This window comes from Notolepis coatsorum (genome assembly GCF_963971535.1).
Source record: "Notolepis coatsorum genome assembly, chromosome: 16".
In the NCBI taxonomy this organism is placed as follows: domain Eukaryota; kingdom Metazoa; phylum Chordata; class Actinopteri; order Aulopiformes; family Paralepididae; genus Notolepis; species Notolepis coatsorum.
In genome coordinates, this window is record NC_140180.1 from 74,449,600 (window position 1) to 74,473,599 (window position 24,000).

General features: G+C 44.6%; 1 protein-coding gene across 1 annotated transcript in view; it reads right to left on the minus strand.

Moving 5' to 3' along the window:
• The window catches only part of efnb1 (ephrin-B1), a 68,804-nt gene that overhangs the window by 11,175 nt on the left and 33,629 nt on the right, over window positions 1-24,000 (minus strand). Inside the window, exon 2 of the mRNA XM_084332089.1 lies at window positions 18,696-18,973. Within this exon, the coding sequence (XP_084188215.1) occupies window positions 18,696-18,973 (278 nt within the window). The remainder of the gene's footprint in view (window positions 1-18,695; window positions 18,974-24,000) is intronic.

The following is a 24,000-nucleotide window of genomic DNA, read 5'->3' on the forward strand; positions in this document are numbered from 1 at the left end:
AACAAGTCAGGAGGAAGGGTCAGTAACATTGTCAAACCTGAGTGTTACACTCTTCACTCTTTTTTCACAAATAATTTTTCACTTCAGTTATCTGACTGTTCAACTTTTCAAAATGCCCTGTTTATTTTGCTGTCTACATTATTTGTTCCAAAGGAACTTGAATCTGCCTTATAAAAATCTTTGACGGAGTGCCAGATTGCTTCCCAGCTTTGTGTGTGTGTGTGTGTGTGTGTGTGTGTGTGTGTGTGTGTGTGTGTGTGTGTGTGTGTGTGTGTGTGTGTGTGCCAATTCAAATGGAACACCTAATGGAGGGGTTGAATAAACATTTTAAAGACAAGGTTTAGATGTGATATTATATGACTACAGCTGAAATTAATCATTATCATCGTCAATTTACAGAAGGTAATTTGAGCTCTAGTTTTCAATGAGTTCATAAGTTCATACAGCGACGTCATTGTGAAATAGATTACCGGTAATTAAGCCAAAGTGTTTAACTGATAAGATGAGTTTGGTGGTTAAAGGAGACATGGGTGTGGATAATGGATTTGGCCTTTGTGTGGATCTGTCAGTCAGACTGTCAGTCTGAAGTGTTATTTAGGTGAGGGTTGTTCTCCTTGCAGCCAGGGTTTGAAGTTCTCACATTAACTACACAAGCTGTTCAGAATAATTGCCATTGGTGATGTCACAATGGGGACACAAGCAATGAACTGGCTTTGATTAATCAATTCACTTTTCGATATGCCCCCCCCCCCCCCCCCCCCCCCCTATTCCCCTTAGTTACTGTTGGTACGAGTCCATCAAATGCTCCCTAAGGAAATACAGTATAATCTTTGGAGATGTGGATTGTTGATTTAAGAGAGAAGCAGACAAAATGTCTACACTGTGCATTTGAAGGCTACATACAAGGAAACTATAAAAGGAAGGGTCATCATCACGTCAGAATACCAGCATACTCCGCTTGGTGCCAGACTTTGCTGCCAGTTCCATTGAAGCCTATGTGAGATGTAAATAATGTAAAAATATATATTTTACATTTATATATATACACATCAACCAATATATAAAATGTTAGCTGGTTAACAATACAACAAATTGCAGATGATTCTGACATCCGAGGTAATAACCTATTTAAATGACGGGTCATAAATGAGGAGATGGCTGATCCCATTCTACTCCATGTTGACCAAACTGAAAGTCTCCACACTTGGCACCAATGTGCGTTCACATGCTACACGGTGACGTGACGTCCCTCTCCTTGGCTACACTGTACGTACAGGATGTCATACCGATCAGCAGCAAAATAAGGTTATAACTTTTGGACAGAGGCAAAGCTATCGTTGAACTATTGCCATTCAAGGGAGGAGGGTGAAGGGTGAATTAACTGTGCTTCCTGGAGCCAGAACACTGCGTACCTAATGTACTGCCCAGTTTATTAAAGTCATTCTTTACAACTGGGTGTGGGGTAGCCAGGCAGGGAAGTAAATAGCGCATTTTAAATGTGGTGCGTACATCCAACAAAAACACTGTACAACCCAAGGGGAAAAAGAGGTGCTGGAAAATAAATTATTAAAATTAGATTTTGATTCGTTTCTTTGCAAAGAAATTACTTAAAAACATGTTCCACAGATTCAAGGCATAGTTAAAAGTTGAAATGATACATAATATCAAATAGTTAATTATGTATATAGTGTGTATATTAATATTAACCTTTAATCTCTTGTGCATCAGCCAGCTTCAGGCTGTGTTTTCGATGATCAACCAACACATTGTTGGAAAGCTAAATGGCACCCAACTCGACCTATTACGTGCTTCCAATCTCGAGTTACAAGAAAGTGACCACGTCCGGTTTCGACTGGCCCTTAAGGGACCAGTCACCTCTGACAGTGAAAATTATTGACCGTTTTTGTAGCCAATGAAATTCTGGAGCGGTACCATACATGAGGGATGATTCCTACGATAAAGGGAGAGAAGAAGATGAAGAAGTTGTTGTGAGAATTTCTCACTCGCGCGTCGGAATGTATTGCGTGTGTGTGTGTGTGTGTGTGTGTGTGTGTGTGTGTGTGTGTGTGTGTGTGTGTGTGTGTGTGTGTGTGTGTGCACAAGTACAAGGCTGAGGTGGATGAAACTTGGTTGCACATAGGCTGACAAGAGGCCAGGAACATTCAAATCGGTCGACAAGTATGGAATGAATATGATGAACATTCTTCCCATGCTACCTATAACCCTTCCTATGCTTCCTTACATCCTTCCTATATCCTATACTTCCTAATATGCTTCCTATCACCCTTCCTATGTTCCCTAACATCCTTTCTTTGCTTCCTAACATGCATCCTATCACCTTTCCTATGCTTCCTAACATGCTTCTTATTAACCTTCCTAATAACATAGCGTTAGCATGTTAATGCTAATAACTATAATTGGAGAGCAGTCAGTGTGTTTGTTAGCGTTAGCATGCTGATGCTAATACTGTAACGACACAGAGAGCGGTTAGTGTTTTTGTGTGTTTGTCTGTGTCTGGTGTGCTGCCAGGTGGAGATTTGTGCTCTTCTGAGCGCACCTTTCTAGTTATATAGTGTTTATTATTATTATTATTATTATTATTATTATTATTATTATTATTATTATTATTATTATTATTATTATTATTATTATTATGGTTATTTATGACTGCCCACTAAATACTGTAGCTTTAATCAACTTTCTATCTATCTATCCATCTGTCTGTCTGTCTATTTATACGACCAGGTAGCATAAGATTTTTGCACAGTACATTACATATCCTGTTAAATATTAAATAGATTCATTGAAACTCGCATGCACAGTCGCATGCATTCTCTCTCGCTCTCTCATACACACTAACACAAACACACAACTTCAATGCAAGATCTTACGCACAAACAAACAAACAAACACACACACGGTCCAGTGCGCAGCAGCTAGATCAGTAGGATGCAGAGGCCCAGTCATCCGTCTCAAACCAGAACAGACTGACGTGACAGATGTAGACAGAATCATCATATAGCATCATGTCCCTCGACCTTCTCTCTCTCTCTCTCTCTGCTGCTCGTATGACACACATAACATACACTCACTAGGCTTGGGCGGTATCACTTTTTTCATACCGTTATACCTTGATTATATAATACCCCGGTGTACGGTATTGAACGGTATGACTTTCATTTTCATCGGCGGGGGGGGGGAGGCAACCCGTGTTACCAATAGGGCTGGGCGATATGACGATATTATATAAATATCGGGTACAGTTCATTAACGATACACTTTAACGTATCGTGGATATCGTGATGTTTTGCCCAAGAGGATTGTGTCGCGTCAATCTGGTCCACCCCGTTCAAACTTTTGAACAACGCCGCTCCCACACACACACTACTGCATCAAAGTTAGTTAGTACTTATGATTAACAAAGGCATTCGTTTTGTGGCATCAACATTATATAGTTACACGTTATATAGTTACACATCAGCGTATTTACCCAAACATAGCAAGCGTTACTGTTCATATCTCAGTCCGTGCCGAGTTGTGCGTGCCCATTCTGCGGTCTGTTAATAAAGTTTTCAATCAGACAGATGTATGGAAAGGCTTTTATTATAACATTTGTTGCAGTAAAATCATTATGCCTCGTTGTCATGCTGCGGTGTGCTAGTAATCACTCGTCGGCTGCGGTGAGCTGTTGTTGTTGTCGTTGAGCTGAGCTCTCGTTAAAATCAAGGAGGGCATTCAGGAAGTAAAAAAAGAATGGCGCTGCTTGCCGATTGGTGCTAAGAACAGCAGGGCGGGTACAAGCGGTGTGACGTAATTGGCAGACTCGACTGTCAATCAAAATTATTCTTTTGCCGGCTGAATGATTGAATGAATGAACGTTATTAACGATTGCAGAATGGGTACAATACAGTACAGCTCAATACAACAACAGTGGACTGACTGGAGGATGAAGACCAGAAAAAGACTTTCGGCTTTTTTACATAAGGGTCCTCCATTTTCAATTCATCAAAACATTTAGAGACATACAAATATACAGTAGTTTCATAAAAATGCTAAAATCCTATTGATTGATTTAAAACTTTATTAACATATTGCAGAATGGGTACAGTACAGCTCAATACATACAATTGTTAAGGGGATGCAGACCAGCGAAAGACTTTCGTCTTGTTTACATCAGGGTCCCCCATTTTCAATTCATATTTCATATCTAAATCATATAATATCTCATTGCTAAATATATGCAATATATAATCTAATAATCTAAATCTAATATATAATATAAAAATGCTAAATGCATGGGTATTTTATTTTGTCTTTAATGTTAGCTTGCAAACTCAAATACTGTCTTGGTAAGCCTCATAATGAATTGTTTGGGGAAAAAAAGAAAAACATCGTGATGCGTATCGTGTATCGCCGAAAGGTCAGAAAATATCGTGATATCATATTTAGGCCATATCGCCCAGCCCTAGTTACCAAGTAAACAAATCGCGGAGATGGCCAGTTAGCCCGCAGCATCCGAGTGCTACTATCATTAGCTCTCAGAATGGAGCCACTAGCCAGAAGCCTGCAGCATCCTAGTAATACTAACGTTAACTCTCAGAATGGTAGCCAGGAGCCCCGCAGCACCCTAGTACTAGTAACGTTAGTATTGTGTATTCAAAAACACACCGGACTGCGACGTAACGTTTTACCGTTTATTTGCTTGTTCCACCAGTCCACAACAACACACACTCTCGTTACCACAACGTTTTACGGTATTTTCACAGCACTGTCGCAACATTACCGTAAAGCGTGACCACCGTTGTGATACACATACACAACAGTTAGCTCTCAGAACAGCCAGTTAGCCCGCAGCACCAGGCAGCAACGGTAAGCGTGTCTCATTTAATTTCCAGTGAAGCGGGGTTTCCCCTCCTCCTCCTGTGTATAGACAACCAGCTCTGCGGCTCGCTGCCTCACTCCACTAGTGACTCGAGGACTGGTCTCGCCCTCTGCTGGCGCGTGTGTGCAGTGCACTACAACCAACCACTGTTAAAACTCCGTTTCACTGTAATATAAACTGAAATGGATCTGTGATTTTGACGGTATTGATTTTCAATACCGTCGGTATCTCTAAATACCCCGGTATACCTTAATACCGTCATACCGCCCATGCCTAACACTCACTCACAAATACACACGTATACATATACTGTACACTCACAAATACAGATGCACACACACACACACACATAGAGGTATAGTAGCCTACACACACACACACAAATTGACAGGTACAAGACTGCACACACAGACAGACACATAGGGCATCGTTTGGCTAATAGAGGCTGAAACGTTGCGTGATCTGAGAAACAAGCAGAGGAAGAAATTGGGTCACAGAGGGGAAAAAAAGGCCATTTCACCTTCTGAGTGGTCAGAGCTAAAGGTCACAGCACACACACACACACATCATGTAGCGAGACACACACATACACCACCTACACACACACATCACCTAGCCAGACACACACACAGGCAGAACACGCCCAGTGTGAGAGATGGAAAGCTAAAGGTTAGTATTGGTCATGCGGGAGTTGCTGTTTATCTATCTCTCTTAGACAGCTTGTGGGTGTGTGTGTGTGTGTGTGTGTGTTGTGGGGGGGGGGGGGGGGGGGGGGGCACATATTCTGTATGCACACAGGCTCATCTCCCCTAAAGACATGAGGGGACTCTCAGCAGCTGTGGGGAGGGCCTGTGGGGAGGGCCATATTAGGAGTTCCATTAAGCCCATGATGAACCATGAAGGCAGACACCATGGGCATACAAGCAGACAAGCAGACACAACAAACACACAAACACCCATTACGCCGCATGCAAAACACAAACACACACGCGCTCAACAACACGCCGGGTCCCTCCGTGAGCCTGCTGCTCAGCGGGAAGCTTATTGAAGTTTTTTTTGGTCTCTGGATTCATTTATGCTGCTAAATCAGTGGGCGGGGCCACGGTTCACTAGTTAAAGCCAGCGACTGATAAGGACCATCTTCTCCCCGTGTGCTGCTCGTACACAGTCTGATATGAACAGTCTGATCTTTTTATCAACTACAAAAAAGCCTACAAATCTGCCTCAGAGGTCAAAAGAAGAAGAAGACAGAAGTCTGATAAAAAGAAGCGGTCAGAGGGATTGGAATGCGGTGGGAGATCGTGGCGCCACAGAATCTAGCCTCACAATGAGGAGCTAATGTTTCCTCCAACACCCGACGAAGAGGAGGGACAGTAGAGTTGACCCCCCCCCCCGGGTTCCTGTAACGCCTTAATGAACACGAGCGAAGGCCAAGGTACGCTCCTCATCTTCTACGGAGAGAGAAGAATCTCTCCAGTCTCCAGTGACCTTTTCAACGCGGCCTCTCGACGGGAATCATGACAAGTGAGGCGGTCGGCGTTTCCAGAACACACAATAACACCACCCTAAAGCCTCGGCGTAAACAAACAATGACTCCAACTGAAGGCTCCTTCCTCATTTTGCAAAGAGAAGCCAGTAAACAAGCCCGGCGAGGTGCGTTTGATCGGCAGGGCGGCGTCAGAGCGTGGCTCTCATCTTGTCTTGTGTTGTAAATGCAGCACACCCCTCATTCACAGCGGTGCGCTGCCCCCCCCCCCCCCCACCCCTCCCCCCCAAGCCCAAACAGTAGTTCCAGCTCGCGTTGAGAGGGAGGAGGGAGCTACGGTGCGTTTTCCCAGTTATTTTTAAATGGTAACTTGTAGAAGATGACAGAAAGGCCGACCTTTGGTAAAAAAGAAGGGTAAAAGATCTATCAAAATGATGGTGATTATGATCTCAGCCATAACGGAGCAGCAGCCCTGGAGGCACCGTCGTCTCCGGCGAGGCCGAGGAGCCCCGGCGAGGACGGGATTGTTACGTTGAGACGAGCGCCGCGTGATCCGTCGTCTCAGAGGCGAATAGAAGACAAGACGATCAGATAAAAGTCCGAAGACAAAAGGAATTTGAACCGAGATCAGATAGAGAAAAGAGAAAGAGAAATAGAGGCGGATGAAAGGAGAGGGAGGTGGAAGAGAGAGAGAGAGAGAGATGGAGGGAGAAAGAGAGAAAGACAAGAGAGAGAAAGGGGGGGGTATTGAGATTGTGTGTTGCATTGTGCATACATCTGCTTGCATGTGCATACGTGTGTGTGTCTTCCTGTGTGTGTGTGTGTGTGTGTGTGTGTGTGTGTGTGTGTGTGTGTGTGTGTGTGTGTGTGTGAATGCAGCACACACCCAGAGACCTCAGGGAACCTCCTCTCCCTGCTAACAGAAGGAACTGAACAAAGCCGACACGGGACCAAAGTCACGACATAAACGCCCCCCCCCCCCCCCCCCCGCCACACACACAGCTAGATGGTAGAAACTCAGATAGCTGGAATGATGTAGATGAGGGGCGATGTGCGAGGAGGGCCAGAGCGCTGTGTGTCGGTCCAAACCACAGCAGAGGCCCTCGGGGGCCGCGGGGGACGAGTTGCAACATGAGAGGCGGGAAGAAAAACCTCTTCTCTCCAGCCTGCTTTTCGCCAAAACCCCAATCAGAGGGTACAGCAGACACAGAGAGAATGCTGTTGATTACATCCTAATACACACAAACTCACTGACTCACTGGCTGGCATACACACACACACACAGAGGGAAGCACACAAACCCACTGACACATGCACACACAGGCAAGCACACAAACTCACTGGCATATACACACACACACACACACACACACACACACACACACACACACGACACACACACAGGGAAGCACACAAACTCACTGACTCACTGGCACACACACACACACACACACACACACACACAGACATGTACACCCATGCATTGCACAAGCGCACACACGTACAGAAATAAGCACAAAATCGTTGACACGTGCACACATGTACATAGACGGGCACACACACACACACACACACACACACACACACACACACACACACACACACACACACACACATTCTCTCACTGATTACATCCTCTCTAGAGCTCCTCTCTCTTCTCCGCCGGTATAGGTTACACGGGAAAACGCAGCTGATCCAGGATCAGCGTAAACTTGCAGAAGTAGAGCAGGACAGAGGCAGACTGGGGGACTTAACCTCTGATCTGAGAACGCAGAGAGAGAGAGACCCGAGGCGGAGGCGGCCCCCGGCCCCAGCGCAAATAAACAGCTACAGCACAAAGATGTCTGGAGACCCGAAACAATTTCCTGAAGGATCTGTCACAGTACAGGCAAGATGGAGGGGGGGGGGGGGTCTAAAGAGAACAGAGAGGAGAAGGAATGGCAAGGGGGGGGGGGCAGGCATCATAGGGGAAGGGGAAATGGAGAGAGAGAGAGAGAGAGAGAGAGAGAGAGAGAGAGAGAGAGAGAGAGAGAGAGAGAGAGAGAGAGAGAGAGAGAGAGAGAGAGAAAGAGAGAGAGAGATTGGACTAGTGGCTTGGGAATGTGAATTTCTGCAACGGCGTCGGCAAAACCATCAGCTGGCTTTGAGCGGCGGCGGCGGCGGCAGATTGACAGTCTGAGCTTACTGTAGCACAATATATTTATTTATCTTGTGAAGACGTGGCTCTCTCTCTCAGCCTGGCTTCATCCATCCATCCATCACGGTACACATGCACACAGACTCCTACAGTGAATACATTCCCTCCCTCCCTCCCTCCCTCCCTTCCTCCCTTCCTCCCTTCCTCCCTCCCTCCCTCCCTCCCTCCCTTCCTCCCTCTCTCACTCCCGCGGAACTGCTGACGGAAAAATATCTCCCGCTCTGCTAAGACGATTCCCTACCAATGTGTGTTAACAAAATGTACAATACTTGCAGAGACCAAAGTCGTGTGTGTGTGTATGGATGCATGGATATGAGTCTTTTGTGGGCGTATGCATAAATCCGTTACGTGGGCGAGTTTGTGTGTGTGTGTGTTCTCTCGCAAGTGTGTACGGTACATCCTATGAGGCTTTGCGCGTATGCCTTCGTATGTAGGCCCTGCGCCTGTGTGTGTGTGTATGTGTTTGTGTGTTTATGTGTGCACGCCTGCGTGTGTGCGTGTGTTTGTGTTACCGTGTTTGTGTGTTTGTGGTTGTGCCGGAATGGAACATGGGGGCCATTTTGCCACGGAGCTGGATTCAGAGCAGCGGGTTGGCCGCGGCCGGCACAGCAGTATTTAGACTCTGTATTTATGTGTTGGACGACCACAGTCGTCCCCATTGCCGCCTTGTGATTCATGTTTGTTTGCTTTTTGCTCCACACACACGCACGCACACGCACACACACACATACGTGATTCAATCAAGAAGCCTCGCCCCTCCCCCCCAACCCATCCATCGAACCACCACAGAGACATTCACGCCATCCCCCGGTCCCGGTTTCATCTGCCGCCGCTCGGCGTAGCTGACCAAGCATGCCGTGGTTTCCTCTGCAAGGCTGCGACATTACGACTAACAAACCTCTATAATTACAGATCCATATTTCTCAAGATGACTTTGTGTAAACAAGAAGCTGGGGCTCAGAGTCGGGTGGGGTGGGGGTGGTGGGGCCTCCATCTTGGCAAGCCCCGTTGAAGGGTGCCAGCAAAGAAGGCTGTTGGAAAACAAAGGCATTTTGGAGAGAGTGTGTCTTGTAAGAGAGAAACCACTGTTTCTAGCAGTGGCAGAGAGAGAGAGAGACCCATCTGAAAGAGGGAGAGCCGAGCTCTTGGCCGGAGAAGAAAGACGTGAGGATATGTGTTGTTGGCAAAGCAGAGGGCAAACGGTCTCAGATGTCTCTGACAGAGAGGGAAACATGCTGTTCCAGAGTGGCTCAAATTATATGCTGTCACTGTATTATCCTACGGTTTCTCTCTTTTTTATTGCGATACGAGCGTCCGAGGCGATTTTCAACGACAGCCAGTGATGCCGATCGGCTTTTTTTCTTTTCTTCATCTTAAAAAAATCGGTAGGGAGCGTTCCAGTGGCCTTAAGTTTTCTCACTCTTCTCTCCCTGCAGAAAATAAATACATATATAATATATGTATATGAATCATATATAAATCCACATTGAACATTGCTGAGGAAAAGTAGGAGAGGAAGCAAGTTTTGAAAGGAGCGAGAAGAATCCGTATGGAGGGAGGGGGTAGAGTAGGAGTTTGTGTAAACAGCGGGGGGGGGGGGGGGATCAGCCATGTTGTTGTCGTTGTGTAGAGTTTGCTCGTCAGTCTCTCTGGTGGCCCACGCTGAGAAACAGATCTGAGCTCTCGGTTACCAAAGATGACTTCATCACAGATATGTTCTCCAGTGTACTCCAACGCACACACACACACACACACACACATGAGCAAAAGCACACACACTTGACAATTTGTTGCAACCGCGTATGAACAAACTCCTATCCCCTGCAGAATGCGACGGCAGAAATGAGCGTGTGCACGGGAGGTAGAGATGGGGAGAGGAGGAACAGAGAGAGAGAGAGAGAGAGAGAGGATGCAAAGCACGCAGGATAAAAAATATTCTAATAACATAAGCATAAAGCGTGGCGGAGAGATGAGTGCCTGCGTTTGGAGACGATGCACAGAAGAGACTAATTGAGACGAATACATGAATACATCAGACCCATCTGAGGAGGAGAGGGCTTTCTGCTGTAACCATTGGTTACCATTCAGTCATACAGCGGCGGCAGCCCTCCCTCGAAAAGAAAAAGTCATCACGTCCCGTCCCCCTCCTCCTGAGCCCCCCCCCCCCCCCCATTTCCCTCTAAACAAACTCTGCTGTAATAAACGAAAGGCAATAACCAGCGACAATAACACTGTGCCTGCTAACCCTCTCCGAATGAAATATCCAGGGTCGAAGCAGCACAGGCAGTCCCAGATATATTTGCGAAGCAAGCAGAAAGTCATATATTACATCGCCACTCTAATAAGCACCGCGTTATATTCAGACACACACGTACACCCCCCCCCCCACACACACACACACACACACAGGGAGGGGGGTTAAATCTACTTATCCACCCTCCGTATGCCACCTCTCCGCCGGAGCCATGCCGACCTATGCGAGGCCTTGGGAAGGTTACCGACAAAATGTACTCGCAGGAGACTCCAGATTACAAATTACAGATTACTACGGCAACATAATCCATCCGCTAACGTTATAATCTTCTTACCGTACTTTTTTACATTATAATATAATAGTCTGTCTCCACAAATTTGACAGAAATTTTTTTTTTAAGTTAAAAAGAAACATTTATTTGTGGACCGCAAATTAAAAAGCGTATAGAACCAATGTTAACCGTCGTTTCACATTTGACCTTGCTGTGTAATCATCACCTATTTGATAAAAATTTACCATTTGCGGTCATTAAAGATTAAGATACAGTTGTAAATGGTGCCAATCGTTTAATTTTTTTTCACACTGTAATACTTGCTAATGTAATCCATTACTCTCCAGTCCCGTCCATTAGTCCTCATACAGAGTGCAGAGAGTGTATAAGCATGTGTATGTGTGGCGGCTGGGTAGCGCAGCGGACATTGCGCTCATCACCAACGCAAGAGACACCGGGTTCGACTCCGCCTGCCGGCGTTGCCTCCGGCTTGGGCCGGCCGTCATACTAACTCAATTGGCAGAGTTAGCGGGTGGAAGTTGATGGGTGGTAATCTGGACGTTGTGGACAGCGACCCCTACAGGTCGGTTGGGGGACGCCTGCACAGCAGAGACAGGAAATGGCGGGGGTAGTGTGAGCCTCCCACACGTTACACCTCGCCAATGAGAGTCCGCGCTGGCAGGTGAAAATATGCGACAGGCTGCCTCCACATGTATAGGAGAGGACATGTGATGCAAGGCTTCTATCCTCCCTATAACCGGCCAGTGGGGGGCATATGCGATCAACGTTCAAGACAGGGGAGGGGAGAATTGGCACAGCGAAATTGGGATGGGAGAAAAATAGAAAAGAGAGAAAAAGTGGATAAAAAAAAAGCTTGTGTATGTATGTGTACATGTGTATAACATGTGTATGTGTACATGTGTATAAGCATGTGTATGTGTACATGTGTATAACATGTGTATGTGTACATGTGTATAAGCATGTGTATGTGTACATGTGTATAAGCATGTGTATGTGTACATGTGTATAACATGTGTATGTGTACATGTGTATAAGCATGTGTATGTGTACATGTGTATAAGCATGTGTATGTGTACATGTGTATAAGCATGTGTATGTGTACATGTGTATGTGTACATGTGTATAAGCATGTGTATGTGTACATGTGTATAAGCATGTGTATGTGTACATGTGTATAACATGTGTATGTGTACATGTGTATAAGCATGTGTATGTGTACATGTGTATAAGCATGTGTATGTGTACATGTGTATAAGCAGTGTATGTGTACATGTGTATAAGCATGTGTATGTGTATAAGCATGTGTGTAAGCGTGTCTATGTGTGTGTGTGCACGACTGCACGTATGTCCTTGCGCACGCTCCCATGGCGCCTGCGTGGTGCACGCATGCATATGTTGGTGTCTTTACGTCCCACTGAATGTAGGGCAGCGGAGGATCGTCAGGAGATCTGCTTGCTAGGCCAGGGATTTTAACCTTGACCTTCCAACCTTCCAACCCTATAGGACTATATACCACGGCAAACAGAGACCATATACCACGGATGTGCCAGTCTCCACATTTGATTTTCATGTCAGAGTCGAAATATATATATATAATTAAAAAAATAATTTAAATTTAAGTGAAGCAAAGTAACCATTCTTATTTAATTAATTTTTATATTTAGAGGCAGCCTCATTTTCATAGCCTAATTGATCTAAAAGATGCACATGCTACTGTTTGTTTGTTTATTAAAACTGGTTGATAGGCCAATGCAATGCTGTTATTATAGCTACGATGGTGAATGGTGTCATTTTGATTATTGTCGGTCAGCTGAGCCGATCAACATTCTGAAGGATTATCTGAAGTGCCTATTTATGTGCAATACCCTTTGATTTTAATGATCCATTCTATTAAAAGAATAACTGAATTGAACTGAAACTGAACATTTTAACCGAATATGGCGAACCACATAGCGCGCTCAGTAGACTATTCGAAAAAGATTTTGGTCAGTCATGCACATCCCTACCATATACCACGGCAAACAGACAATATACCACGGCAAACAGAGACACTATACCACGGCAAACAGAGACACTATACCACGGCAAACAGAGACAATATACCACGGCAAACAGAGACACTATACCACGGCAAACAGAGACACTATACCACGGCAAACAGAGACAATATACCACGGCAAACAGAGACAATATACCACGCAAACAGAGACACTATACACGGCAAACAGAGACAATATACCACGGCAAACAGAGACAATATACCACGGCAAACAGAGACACTATACCACGGCAAACAGAGACACTATACCACGGCAAACAGAGACAATATACCACGGCAAACAGAGACACTATACCACGGCAAACAGAGACAATATACCACGGCAAACAGAGACACTATACCACGGCAAACAGAGACACTATACCACGCAAACAGAGACAATATACCACGGCAAACAGAGACAATATACCACGGCAAACAGAGACACTATACCACGGCAAACAGAGACCAGAGACACTATACCACGGCAAACAGAGACAATATACCACGGCAAACAGAGACAATATACCACGGCAAACAGAGACAATATACCACGGCAAACAGAGACACTATACCACGGCAAACAGAGACAATATACCACGGCAAACAGAGACACTATACCACGGCAAACAGAGACTCCTTCACCAGAGAATCTAGTGGTTTAGGTACCGAGACAAGGATAGAAGAGCATGGGAGCTCCTCTTATTTGGAATCATGTACTCTGAGCCTAAGCCTATGGAGTGTGAATTAGGGGTAAAAGGGGATGTTGCGGTGTTAGATGGGGTGTGTCGGGAATGCATTCTAGCGTTACGCTCCACTGAGGCAGCAGGACTCTGGTGGCGGAGGCTCTGAATGTCAGAGCGAGATGGAGAGTGACAGCTGTCAGGGCGGATCAGGCTTAACCCGTGCGGCAACACGGGAAATCAGGAGTGAACCGGACTGCATGACGACAGCATGGCGGAGTCTACCGCCCTTATATGGAACGGAAGGGAGCTGGAGTGAAAATATAGGATGGACAAAAATGGAGGCGACAGTGGCTCGGGAGGTAGAGCAGTCGTCCCGGAGGTTCCCGGTTCGATTCCCGCTCCTCCGGGGGCAGCGTCCGGGGGCAGCATCCTTGAGCAAGACACTTAGGGGGCTTTCTCATTAGGAACGGGTGCTCCACTCCGTCCTCGCTCCGTCTTTGAGTGCGAACTCCCCCCCTCCCTCTGGTTTGTGTACACACTGCAGTCTTGGTTCGCTCCGGGTTTTGTTTACGGTTTTGCGTTTTGAGCGTGTAAGCTGCCGTAGGCGATGATGTCACACTCGAACGTCATGGAACAGTTGAACATACGGAGATGGAAACTGGATGCCCGATATAAGAAAATGAATAACCAATAAATATGAAGTTATATTTGAACCTCTGTTGTCAAGCCATGTCAATATAACCCACCCCATTTTCTCACGAATGGAACTGGTGTCGTGGAGTCCGCTTTGAGCGTTTTCCAGGGTTAGCGGCTAATGCTAGTTAGCTTAGCCTAGTTATTGGATTTAGTTAGCAGCTAACGTTAGCCCATTGCTCGCATCAATTATATTGCATGTCATTGAAGGTCCGCGCTGGTCTGTGTCTATAATGAAATGAAAGGAAAGCTCTGCGCTAAAGCAAGCCTCATCTCAGCCGTGACAACATACTTGATGTTATATACAAATTATCTCGCGGTCTACTTGAAAATCAGCCTGCAATCTCCCGGTCGATCACGGCCGACTGGTTGGGCACCACTGGTCTATAGAAATAAATGCATTCGAACAAGAAACCAATGTATAGACATAGCAATGGCAAAAAAATTGCCAGGCCTAATGCGAGCCAGGGAAGTCTTGGGCTTGTAACGTGGCTTCATCTCGAAGTTTTCATCCACTGAGCCGTGAGGCTCAACATGCTTGTTTGGTTGAGGTCTGAACTCGCCAAATTGCCCATAAATATCGTTTTTGTGGGTATTGTCCAGTTGTTGCTGTATGTTTTTATCTGCCCAAAAAAATTCAAGCAAGCATGAAAGCATTACAGTAAGCTTGCACACCACGCCCCGCTCCGTCGTCGGGGACGCTGGCGCGCACCCGAGACCACCTATTCCAGCGGTCCAGGTTTGGAGCGAATCAGCGTCCCCGGGGACGGGGGGGGGGGCGTTCTCATCACACCCTATTTTGGTGCGATCGCGCTCCGATTCGACCCTGAATGGCTAGTGTGAAAGCCCCCTTAACCCCTAACTGCTCACGATGAGCAGGTTGGCACCTTGCATGGTTGCCTCCACCAGCGGTGTGTGAATGTGTGTAAAATGTGAGGAACAAATTGTAAAGCGCTTTGGATAAAAGCCCTTTACAAAAAAAATTATCTCAAATCCTGCCCTCTTACTGTGATCCTCCAATCACAACTGTTGCTTCCCCTGAGACAAACAAAGTCTGTGTGTGTGTGTGTCCCTCTCTCTCCCTCTCATTTTCTCCATTGTATTTCTATATATATATATATATATATATATATATATATATATATATATATATATATATATAAAGACCTCCTGTCTCCAATCGCTTCTCTCTCCAGACTCTAAACCCCCTAAACACAGAGCGGCCATTCGCCTCACAAACAGCTCTTCCATATCCTGTGTTTAGACAAAGCTATGAAATACAACCAGTTTGTTCGGTCACGCACCGTGGGGGAGGGGGGTGGGGGTGTGGGGGGTTGGAGGATGATGGACGGCCAGTGCTGGTGCCAGGATCTGGGATTTAGATCAGGGTCGGGGTTATCATTACGCACCCCTGCTGGGTCTCCCTGACCCCTCTGGCCCTTGAGCTTTGACCTCTGTCCCAACCCACCAGCACCCCCCGGGCTCCTGGATGAGTGAAGGAACCCTGTGGCAGGGGCGGGACAGGGCAGTCTGAGCCAACCCCCTGCTGGGACACCAGAACAGGGGGGAGACCTGACTTCTACTGACTTGACTGACATAACAGACAGACACACCATTTGTTGCTCCTACTTTGGGAACTGCGCCATTTGTCGCTGGTTCTGCCCCACAGAGAGGAGGGGGAGAGGTAGAGGATCGGGCAGGGGGGGGGGCAGCTGGTGTTTGATGAGGACGGGAGAAAACGAGAAAAAGACGTATAGGAAAAAAACTGAACAAGAGCTGGAAGGGGGGCGCGTGGGGCTGGGCGGGGAGTCTTCTACACCCCCACCGCGGCCAATGGAATGTCCACTTCCCTATGTGTCTTCTTGTTGTCTCTCTCCCATGTCTGCTGCGTTTGACCGTTAATCAGAGCCAGATAAGCCAGGTCTTTACAGGAGAGCAGATTTACGTCGCTCTGCTGGCCGGCTGGACCACATTCCCCACAGAGGCAGCAGGATAACACACTCACATCTTACAGGCTGGGATAAGCCGGCCTTAGGAGGCCTCAACACACACAGGGAAAGCTGGAAAACCCTGGGTATGCACATTTTTGCAGGTGCTCTGTCTCTCCTCTCCTATTCCTCTCTCACAAAAGACCCAAACACACAACTCACATGAGTATACCACACACACACACACACACACACACACACACACACACACACACACACACACACACACACACACACACACACACACACACACACACACACACACACACACACACACACACACACACACACACACACACACACACACACACACACACACACACACACACACACACACACACACACACACACACACACACACACACACACACACACACACACACACACACACACACACACACACACACACACACACACACACACACACACACACACACACACACACACACACACACACACACACACACTGCATGGCCATTATCTAAATGATAGATGAAGTGTTCTGCGGCATGTTGTACAGGCTGCATTGGGATAAATAAACCATGTCCTTCCTGTGCAAAAGGACAACAACATTAACATAATACCAAGACAAATAGCGTATCCCATTACCGCCGGGACAAAAACTGACATGGGTGTATGAGACCAACCGTGATCGAGCTCGTCCCCCCGACGTGGGACAGACGTGCCAACAAATTCAAGGTACAGATTCAGAGTTTAGAACAATAAGAGAACGTTTTCATGAGGTATTCTGCGTCCAGCAATGAGGATTTAGCCGATACTATATTATACAGACGCAGGGAGCTGGTATCAAGGCAACTTCGGTCCAACTTAAATATAAAGAAATAAGATAAAATCGAATTCTCATGTATTATTCCTTTGATTGTGGACTGTTTATTCAAGATCTGTGAGTGTGTACACATTTAAGCGTCTATCCTGCAGTCGGGACCTATAAGATCTAATCTGCCATGTCATCGAGACGCTCTCTTTCCCAGCATTGCTCCATTGACAGAGAATGTAAAAACAACTTCGCGAGACACTGTGAAAATACTCCGGCTGTTTACGAAAGTCTCGCTCTGGGTGGAGGAAAAGCTCAAATAAATATTTTTTTTGTTCACAAAGTTTGAAGTCTCCCATATGCTGCCGACAGAGCAGCTCTCGAGGGTTGTCATTACAGAACAACACTTCAGGTTCCTGGCTTACTGACTTTGTGAAAGAGAAAGCTCACAAATATCGATAGAACTGTATGTCCCAAGTTCAAAAGAATTATATAAGTGAATTCTGCTCCAAGGTGAATTTTCCCTTCAAAAGGGAATAGGTTTGCCCCCAAATACTTACAGCTGGAAAGAAAACATTCTTACCTTTTTTACACTGTATGTTTAGGCTACAAGGTTTCTAATTTGTACGACCACAAAAAACATACTGTACGCAAGTAACTTACAGGTGAAGAGATATACCTGTAGATGATGTGAGTAACTTACAGGTGGAACAATAGATGATGTGAGTAACTTACAGGTGGAACAATAGTTGATGTGAGTAACGTACAGGTGAAAATATAGATGAACTTACAGGTGATGTAATAGAATGATGTGAGTAACTTACAGGTGATGTAGTAGATGATGTGAGTAACGTACAGGTGATGTAGTAGGTGATGTGAGTAACTTACAGGTGATGTAATAGATGATGTGAGTAACTTACAGGTGATGTAGTAGATGATGTGAGTAACTTACAGGTGATGTAGTAGATGATGTGAGTAACTTACAGGTGATGTAATAGATGATGTGAGTAACTTACAGGTGATGTAATAGATGATGTGAGTAACTTACAGGTGATGTAGTAGATGATGTGAGTAACTTACAGGTGATGTGAGTAACTTACAGGTGATGTAGTAGGTGATGTGAGTAACTTACAGGTGATGTGAGTAACTTACAGGTGATGTAATAGATGATGTGAGTAACTTACAGGTGATGTAGTAGGTGATGTGAGTAACTTACAGGTGATGTGAGTAACTTACAGGTGATGTAATAGTTGATGTGAGTAACTTACAGGTGATGTAATAGATGATGTGAGTAACTTACAGGTGATGTAATAGATGATGTGAGTAACTTACAGGTGATGTGAGTAACTTACAGGTGATGTGAGTAACTTACAGGTGATGTAATAGATGATGTGAGTAACTTACAGGTGATGTAGTAGTTGATATTCCTCTTGAACTCTAGGCCCATGTAGTTGGGGCTGAACTCCTGGAACTTGATGGTGAACTTGATGTCCTTCTCGGGCTTGTTGCAGCTGACCAGGACGTTGGGGTCCAGGACCGTGCTGCAGCTCTCCGCCTGTTCCCTCTTCACCAGGTAGAGCTTGTAGAACTCATAGTCCCTGCCCGTGTCCGCCTTGGGGCAGATGATGTCCAGTTTGTCCCCGATGTCCGGGTAGATTATCAGTCCCTTCCCTATCAAGAATCTGGGGGGAGGAGAGAGAGAAGAGGAATGGGTTAACAACCAGTAGTGAGGGGGGGGGGGGACTTAAGTACACAATTCCCAGATAACTGGCCAATGCTCAAAACGACCTCGACCCCGTCCAACGGGGAATCACAACAAAAGTGGTCCGCATTCCAACACAGACAGACCACCAGGGGAAAAAGACCTGTGCTCAAAACTCAAGACAGACAAACCTAGAACCAGACGATTACTCACAGGGCCGCCCTGAATCATCCACATCAGCTTTAAATTACAGGACATAATCTTCTTTTGTTTTTTTTTGGACCAGGTCCAGGTCATATTCACAGATATTATTAAAGAGTTTGAGATGGAAAATAAGCTTGCTGTACGTTTCCCTGCTGGTTATTTTACCCCAAATATTGTCTGTGTGTAAACACTGCTTTTATAGCATCAGAAGATATGAAAAACTCATATCTGGGGGCGGTTAGGTGGCGTAGCGGAGATTGCGTTCGTCACCAACCCTGAAGCTGTGAGCTGGATTCGCCTGTTCGAATCCAGCTCACAGCTCCGGGGTTGTCACCAGCTTGGCTGGCCGTTCACACTAATACAATTGGCTGTATTAGAGGGTGGGAGAAGCTGGCGGGGTGGGTCAGGGTCGTTGTAAACAGCGACTCCTACAGTTCGGTCGGGGCGCCTGCTAAGCGCGGATAGGACCTGAGTGGGATAGTGTGATCCTTCCACACGCTACGCCCTCTCAGGGAGGATCCGCGCTGCCAGGTGAAAAGAAGCGGTTGATTGGCTGGACGTGTGTCGGAGGAAGCACGTGATAGCCTCCACTCTCCCAGATGATCTGACTGTGGGGGGTAAGTGCGCAGCGACCAGGAAGGGATGGGGAATTGGCATACGACTAACATTGGGATGGGAGAAAATCGGAGGAAAATGGAGGGGGAAAAAGATCAATAATAAAAGAAAATTAAAAAAAATCATATCTGGCCCTTTTCTGCTGTTTGTCCTTGTATATATATAAAATAAAAAAAAGGCCTGTCAATCAATTTGTCGATGATAACATGACAATATGCGTCCATAACATGTGTCCATAACATGTGTCCATAACATGTCGCCCAGCCTATGTGTTGAATCTCTGTGGTGGACTTGCTATCCTACAGTTTATATATTTAGAGTAAGAATTATGGCATTAAGTAAAAGCTAAAAATACCCAGATGGAAATGTTATGTGAAAAGTAAAAAAAAAATTAAAAATCCTCCATTCAAAGGTTACTTGATTAGAAGTACAAAAGGAGATAATCACAGGATAGGAAAAAATTACTCCTTCCATCGTATCAGAATGAAACTTTACAAAGTTGAATATGGACAAAAATGCAAAAGTACATAAAAAATTCACACATTTTCATATTACACTTGTATAAAATAACTAAGTCTGACTTACATTTTCTGTTTCCATATGATGAATAATTAAATAGTTGGTCATTTACAGAGGGGGTTGACAATATTATTATTATTTTCAGTTTTTTTTAAAGGAAAATACCCCATAAATATAAATGCCAAAAGTATATATTAAAAAGATATAGAATTAACAGTAAAAATAAAATACTAATAAAATAAGCACCACATTATATTTGGTTGCTAGTGTCTTCATGTACAGAAGATAAATCATTTGGAGAAAATGTGTTTCAGTAGTTCGGTTTACCTCATAAACAATACATATAATTTAAATATTTACAGTTGGTTTGGGTTTTTGTTTTATATAGTTGATGACTACAGTAGCCGTAGCAGCAAAGTATTATAATGTCTCAAAATTGACAGACACACTTTTGTTGTGGGTGTATGTTTGATTTTCTATAAATTTTTATAAAGTGTGTAAATTGGAAAAATGTCAATATACAGGTTTATTAAAATAAATTAAAAAGTTTTGCTATTGTGATATAACAGTGTCTGAGGAAGAATACCTCTTATTCCCTTTTAGACCCACTTTTAGGAAAAGAAAATCCACCTCAGCTAGGCATGACATTTTAATTAAAATGTGCCAAACTTTCATGGGTCTATGTGGTGTATAACATACAATTTCAGATACAATGGAAGCCAATGGCAGTAGTGAATCTACAAAGACTAACAAAAAGAAATTCCAGTAATGGTAAAGTAAAAGATTATAATTTAAGGCTTGATTTTTTTATCAAGGCAGGAATAAGGACCCACATGGTAAAAACACCGCTATTAATTTAAATGGTAAATGGTGCATTTATATATCGCTTTTATCCAAAGCGCTTTACAATTTGTTCCTCACATTTGACCCATTCACGCACACATTCACACACCGATGGCGGAGGCAACCATGCAAGGTGCCAACCTGCTCATCTGGAGCAAGGGGTTAAGTGTATTGCTTAACAATTTCAGTGCAGGCCAGTTAACATTGAAAACCCTGTTGAGTGCCATCATCCACTTCAATGTTAGCGTTAAAAACGCCTAATCTGGGGCGCCCTCGTGAGTCGTGACGCATACCATAGTGCCTTGCGCACCTACGCGGCCGACCCGGGTTCGATCACAGCACCCGACGTTATTTGTCGCATGTCCTCCCCACCTCTCTTCCCGTTCGCCCTCTCCTCTGCCGGTCCTGCGTGACCAAGAAAAGTAAAAAATAATAATATAAAAAAAAAAAACGCCTAATCTATGTTTTCAATTATGGCTGTGTCTAATCTGCCCGTTGCTTATCAATGACTTGTTTGCAGTCAACATTGTCGAAACATTGTTTTTTTTATAAATCGGTTCATATCCTTTTTATAGCATTTCGAAAAGCCATCGTTCTCGAAAATTTCCGGAAAATTTAAAGATTCCCCCATAAACGGCATTTATTGGAATATTCTCGAATACACTAGACACGTTGTCATTTGTCGGCCTATTTATGAATCGTTTTCAAATAAACGCTAGATTATCGATAGTATATGTGTACTTATGCACGCTATAGACGCGAGCTGAAAAATCTATTCTCTCGTTTCCTCAAGATCACACACACACACACACAGGGACACGCTGTTATCTCAGTGAATACAGCTCCGATTACCCCAAGACTGGTAACATAGACTCCTTACCTTAGATCAGATGTTCTCCAAAAAGATTATTCCAATTCCTGATCGCCATTCCAAATATCGATCAAGCTTATTGATTGATTATTGGCTGCTGTAAATATATATTCCAGGCTGCTTTCCGTCTCGCGATCAGATCCCTCTTGATCAGACGGCTCGCCAGCACAATGGAGCCAGTTGGCTCCACCTCTACAGATTTACAGATCCCAGGCCAGTCTAATCGACTGACCTGCAGTTACACAGGGATAGACGATAGGGGGCGCTTTTTTCCCATCTGAGCTCCTTGAGGGGCTGCTGTACCAACGGGAGACTCGGTTGATGAAATATGAATTCAGATCGCTAATAAAAAAATTAAACAACATTTGTCGTCGTCGGCACTCACCGGGGGGGCTGATAAAACGACAATTGTCGTGGCTGGCACTCAAAGTGTTAAGGGCACTTCGACACGCTGCCCAGGAGGAGCGGGAATCAAACAGGGAACCTCTGAATTACCAGACAACTACTCTACCTCCCAAGACACTATCGCCCCTTTAAAGGAACACTTCACCCCAAAAATGATAATCAATTACTAAAGATTTTTTTCCCTCTCTCACATGCCTCCATGTTGAACAGAGTGAAAAACCACAAAACGGTAGCCATAGTTGATGAATTCAAGTAAATGGGGTCCAAATTCATTCAACAACAGCAAAACATTTGTTTACTAACTCTCAAACACATCGCGCAGTATAAACCAAGTCTGATTTATTCTGTAGTATGCTCAGTACTCCCCAAACGCACACATTCTCGCTAAAACTTGCTAACGAAAACATTTCATGATAAATGCTGCCTTCAAATGGAACTTGTGAGTTTGTGGTCTCGACGTGGGAAGTCGTTGCACAATATGCTTGGCGTTCAAATGGTTGAAGTCGTGAGGACACTGTTGCCAGGGCAGAAACAGGGCAAGTGTAGGGCTCAACGATTAATCGATTTTAAATCAAAATCGCGATTTTTAAATATATATATATATATTTTTTTTAACCAGGAAGTCCCATTGAGATACAAGATCTCCTTTGCAAGGGAGACCTGGCCAAGATGACAGCAATAACATTTGCAATACATCACACAGCAATAGAATGTGTGATACATCACACAAGAACATAATAAAAGTGCATATACAATATACAATACATCACATGTAAACACAAAAACACAAAGCAGAATAGTCTACATGATAGTAAAAGTGTATGACAGTATAATACAGGGTAATACAGTAATTTTGCAGTTGGGACCCGACTACAGAAAGCAGCGACATTCTTCTTGTAGGAATTTATGTAATACAGATTTAAATTCACCAAGAGAGACTGGGGTGTCTAAGTGGATATGGTCCTGTAGCCCATTCCATGCCCAAGTTGCGAAGCTTGAGAAAGCTGTTCCTAGCTAACCCTGCTCAAGACAGAGAAAACATCTGAGCTGAGTAAGGAAAGGGTGGGGGGGGGGGGCTGTCTCTCTCTACTGGTTCAATTAATGTTTAAGTAACAAAACGTTACACTATAAAAATGAACTGGATAGTTGATGATAAACATTTAACTTTATTAGCTGAAGTTTTCTAAAATCATTTAAGCCATTCTCCTTTTCTGTGTGTGTGTGTGTGCACGCGTCTTATATCTGGTCTGACATCAGAGAAGTTTGATAGTATTTACTGAGGATTGCCAGATAATGTTGATATTTAAACATAAAAAAATATATAATACAAAATAAATATACATGATCATGCAACATAAAAGAATTGTTGTAGGAACGGTTTGGGAGAGGGAGGTAAGGGGTTTTATATTGTGTGTTGTGAAGTTTAGACTTCAGAGAGGGAGAGTCAAGTACATAAAAAAAGGTACCGTTGGGTACCGGTATCGATTCCCAGGTAAAAAGAAACTTTTTCAGGCTCGGTCTCCCGAACAGACCCACCACGCGGCATAGGC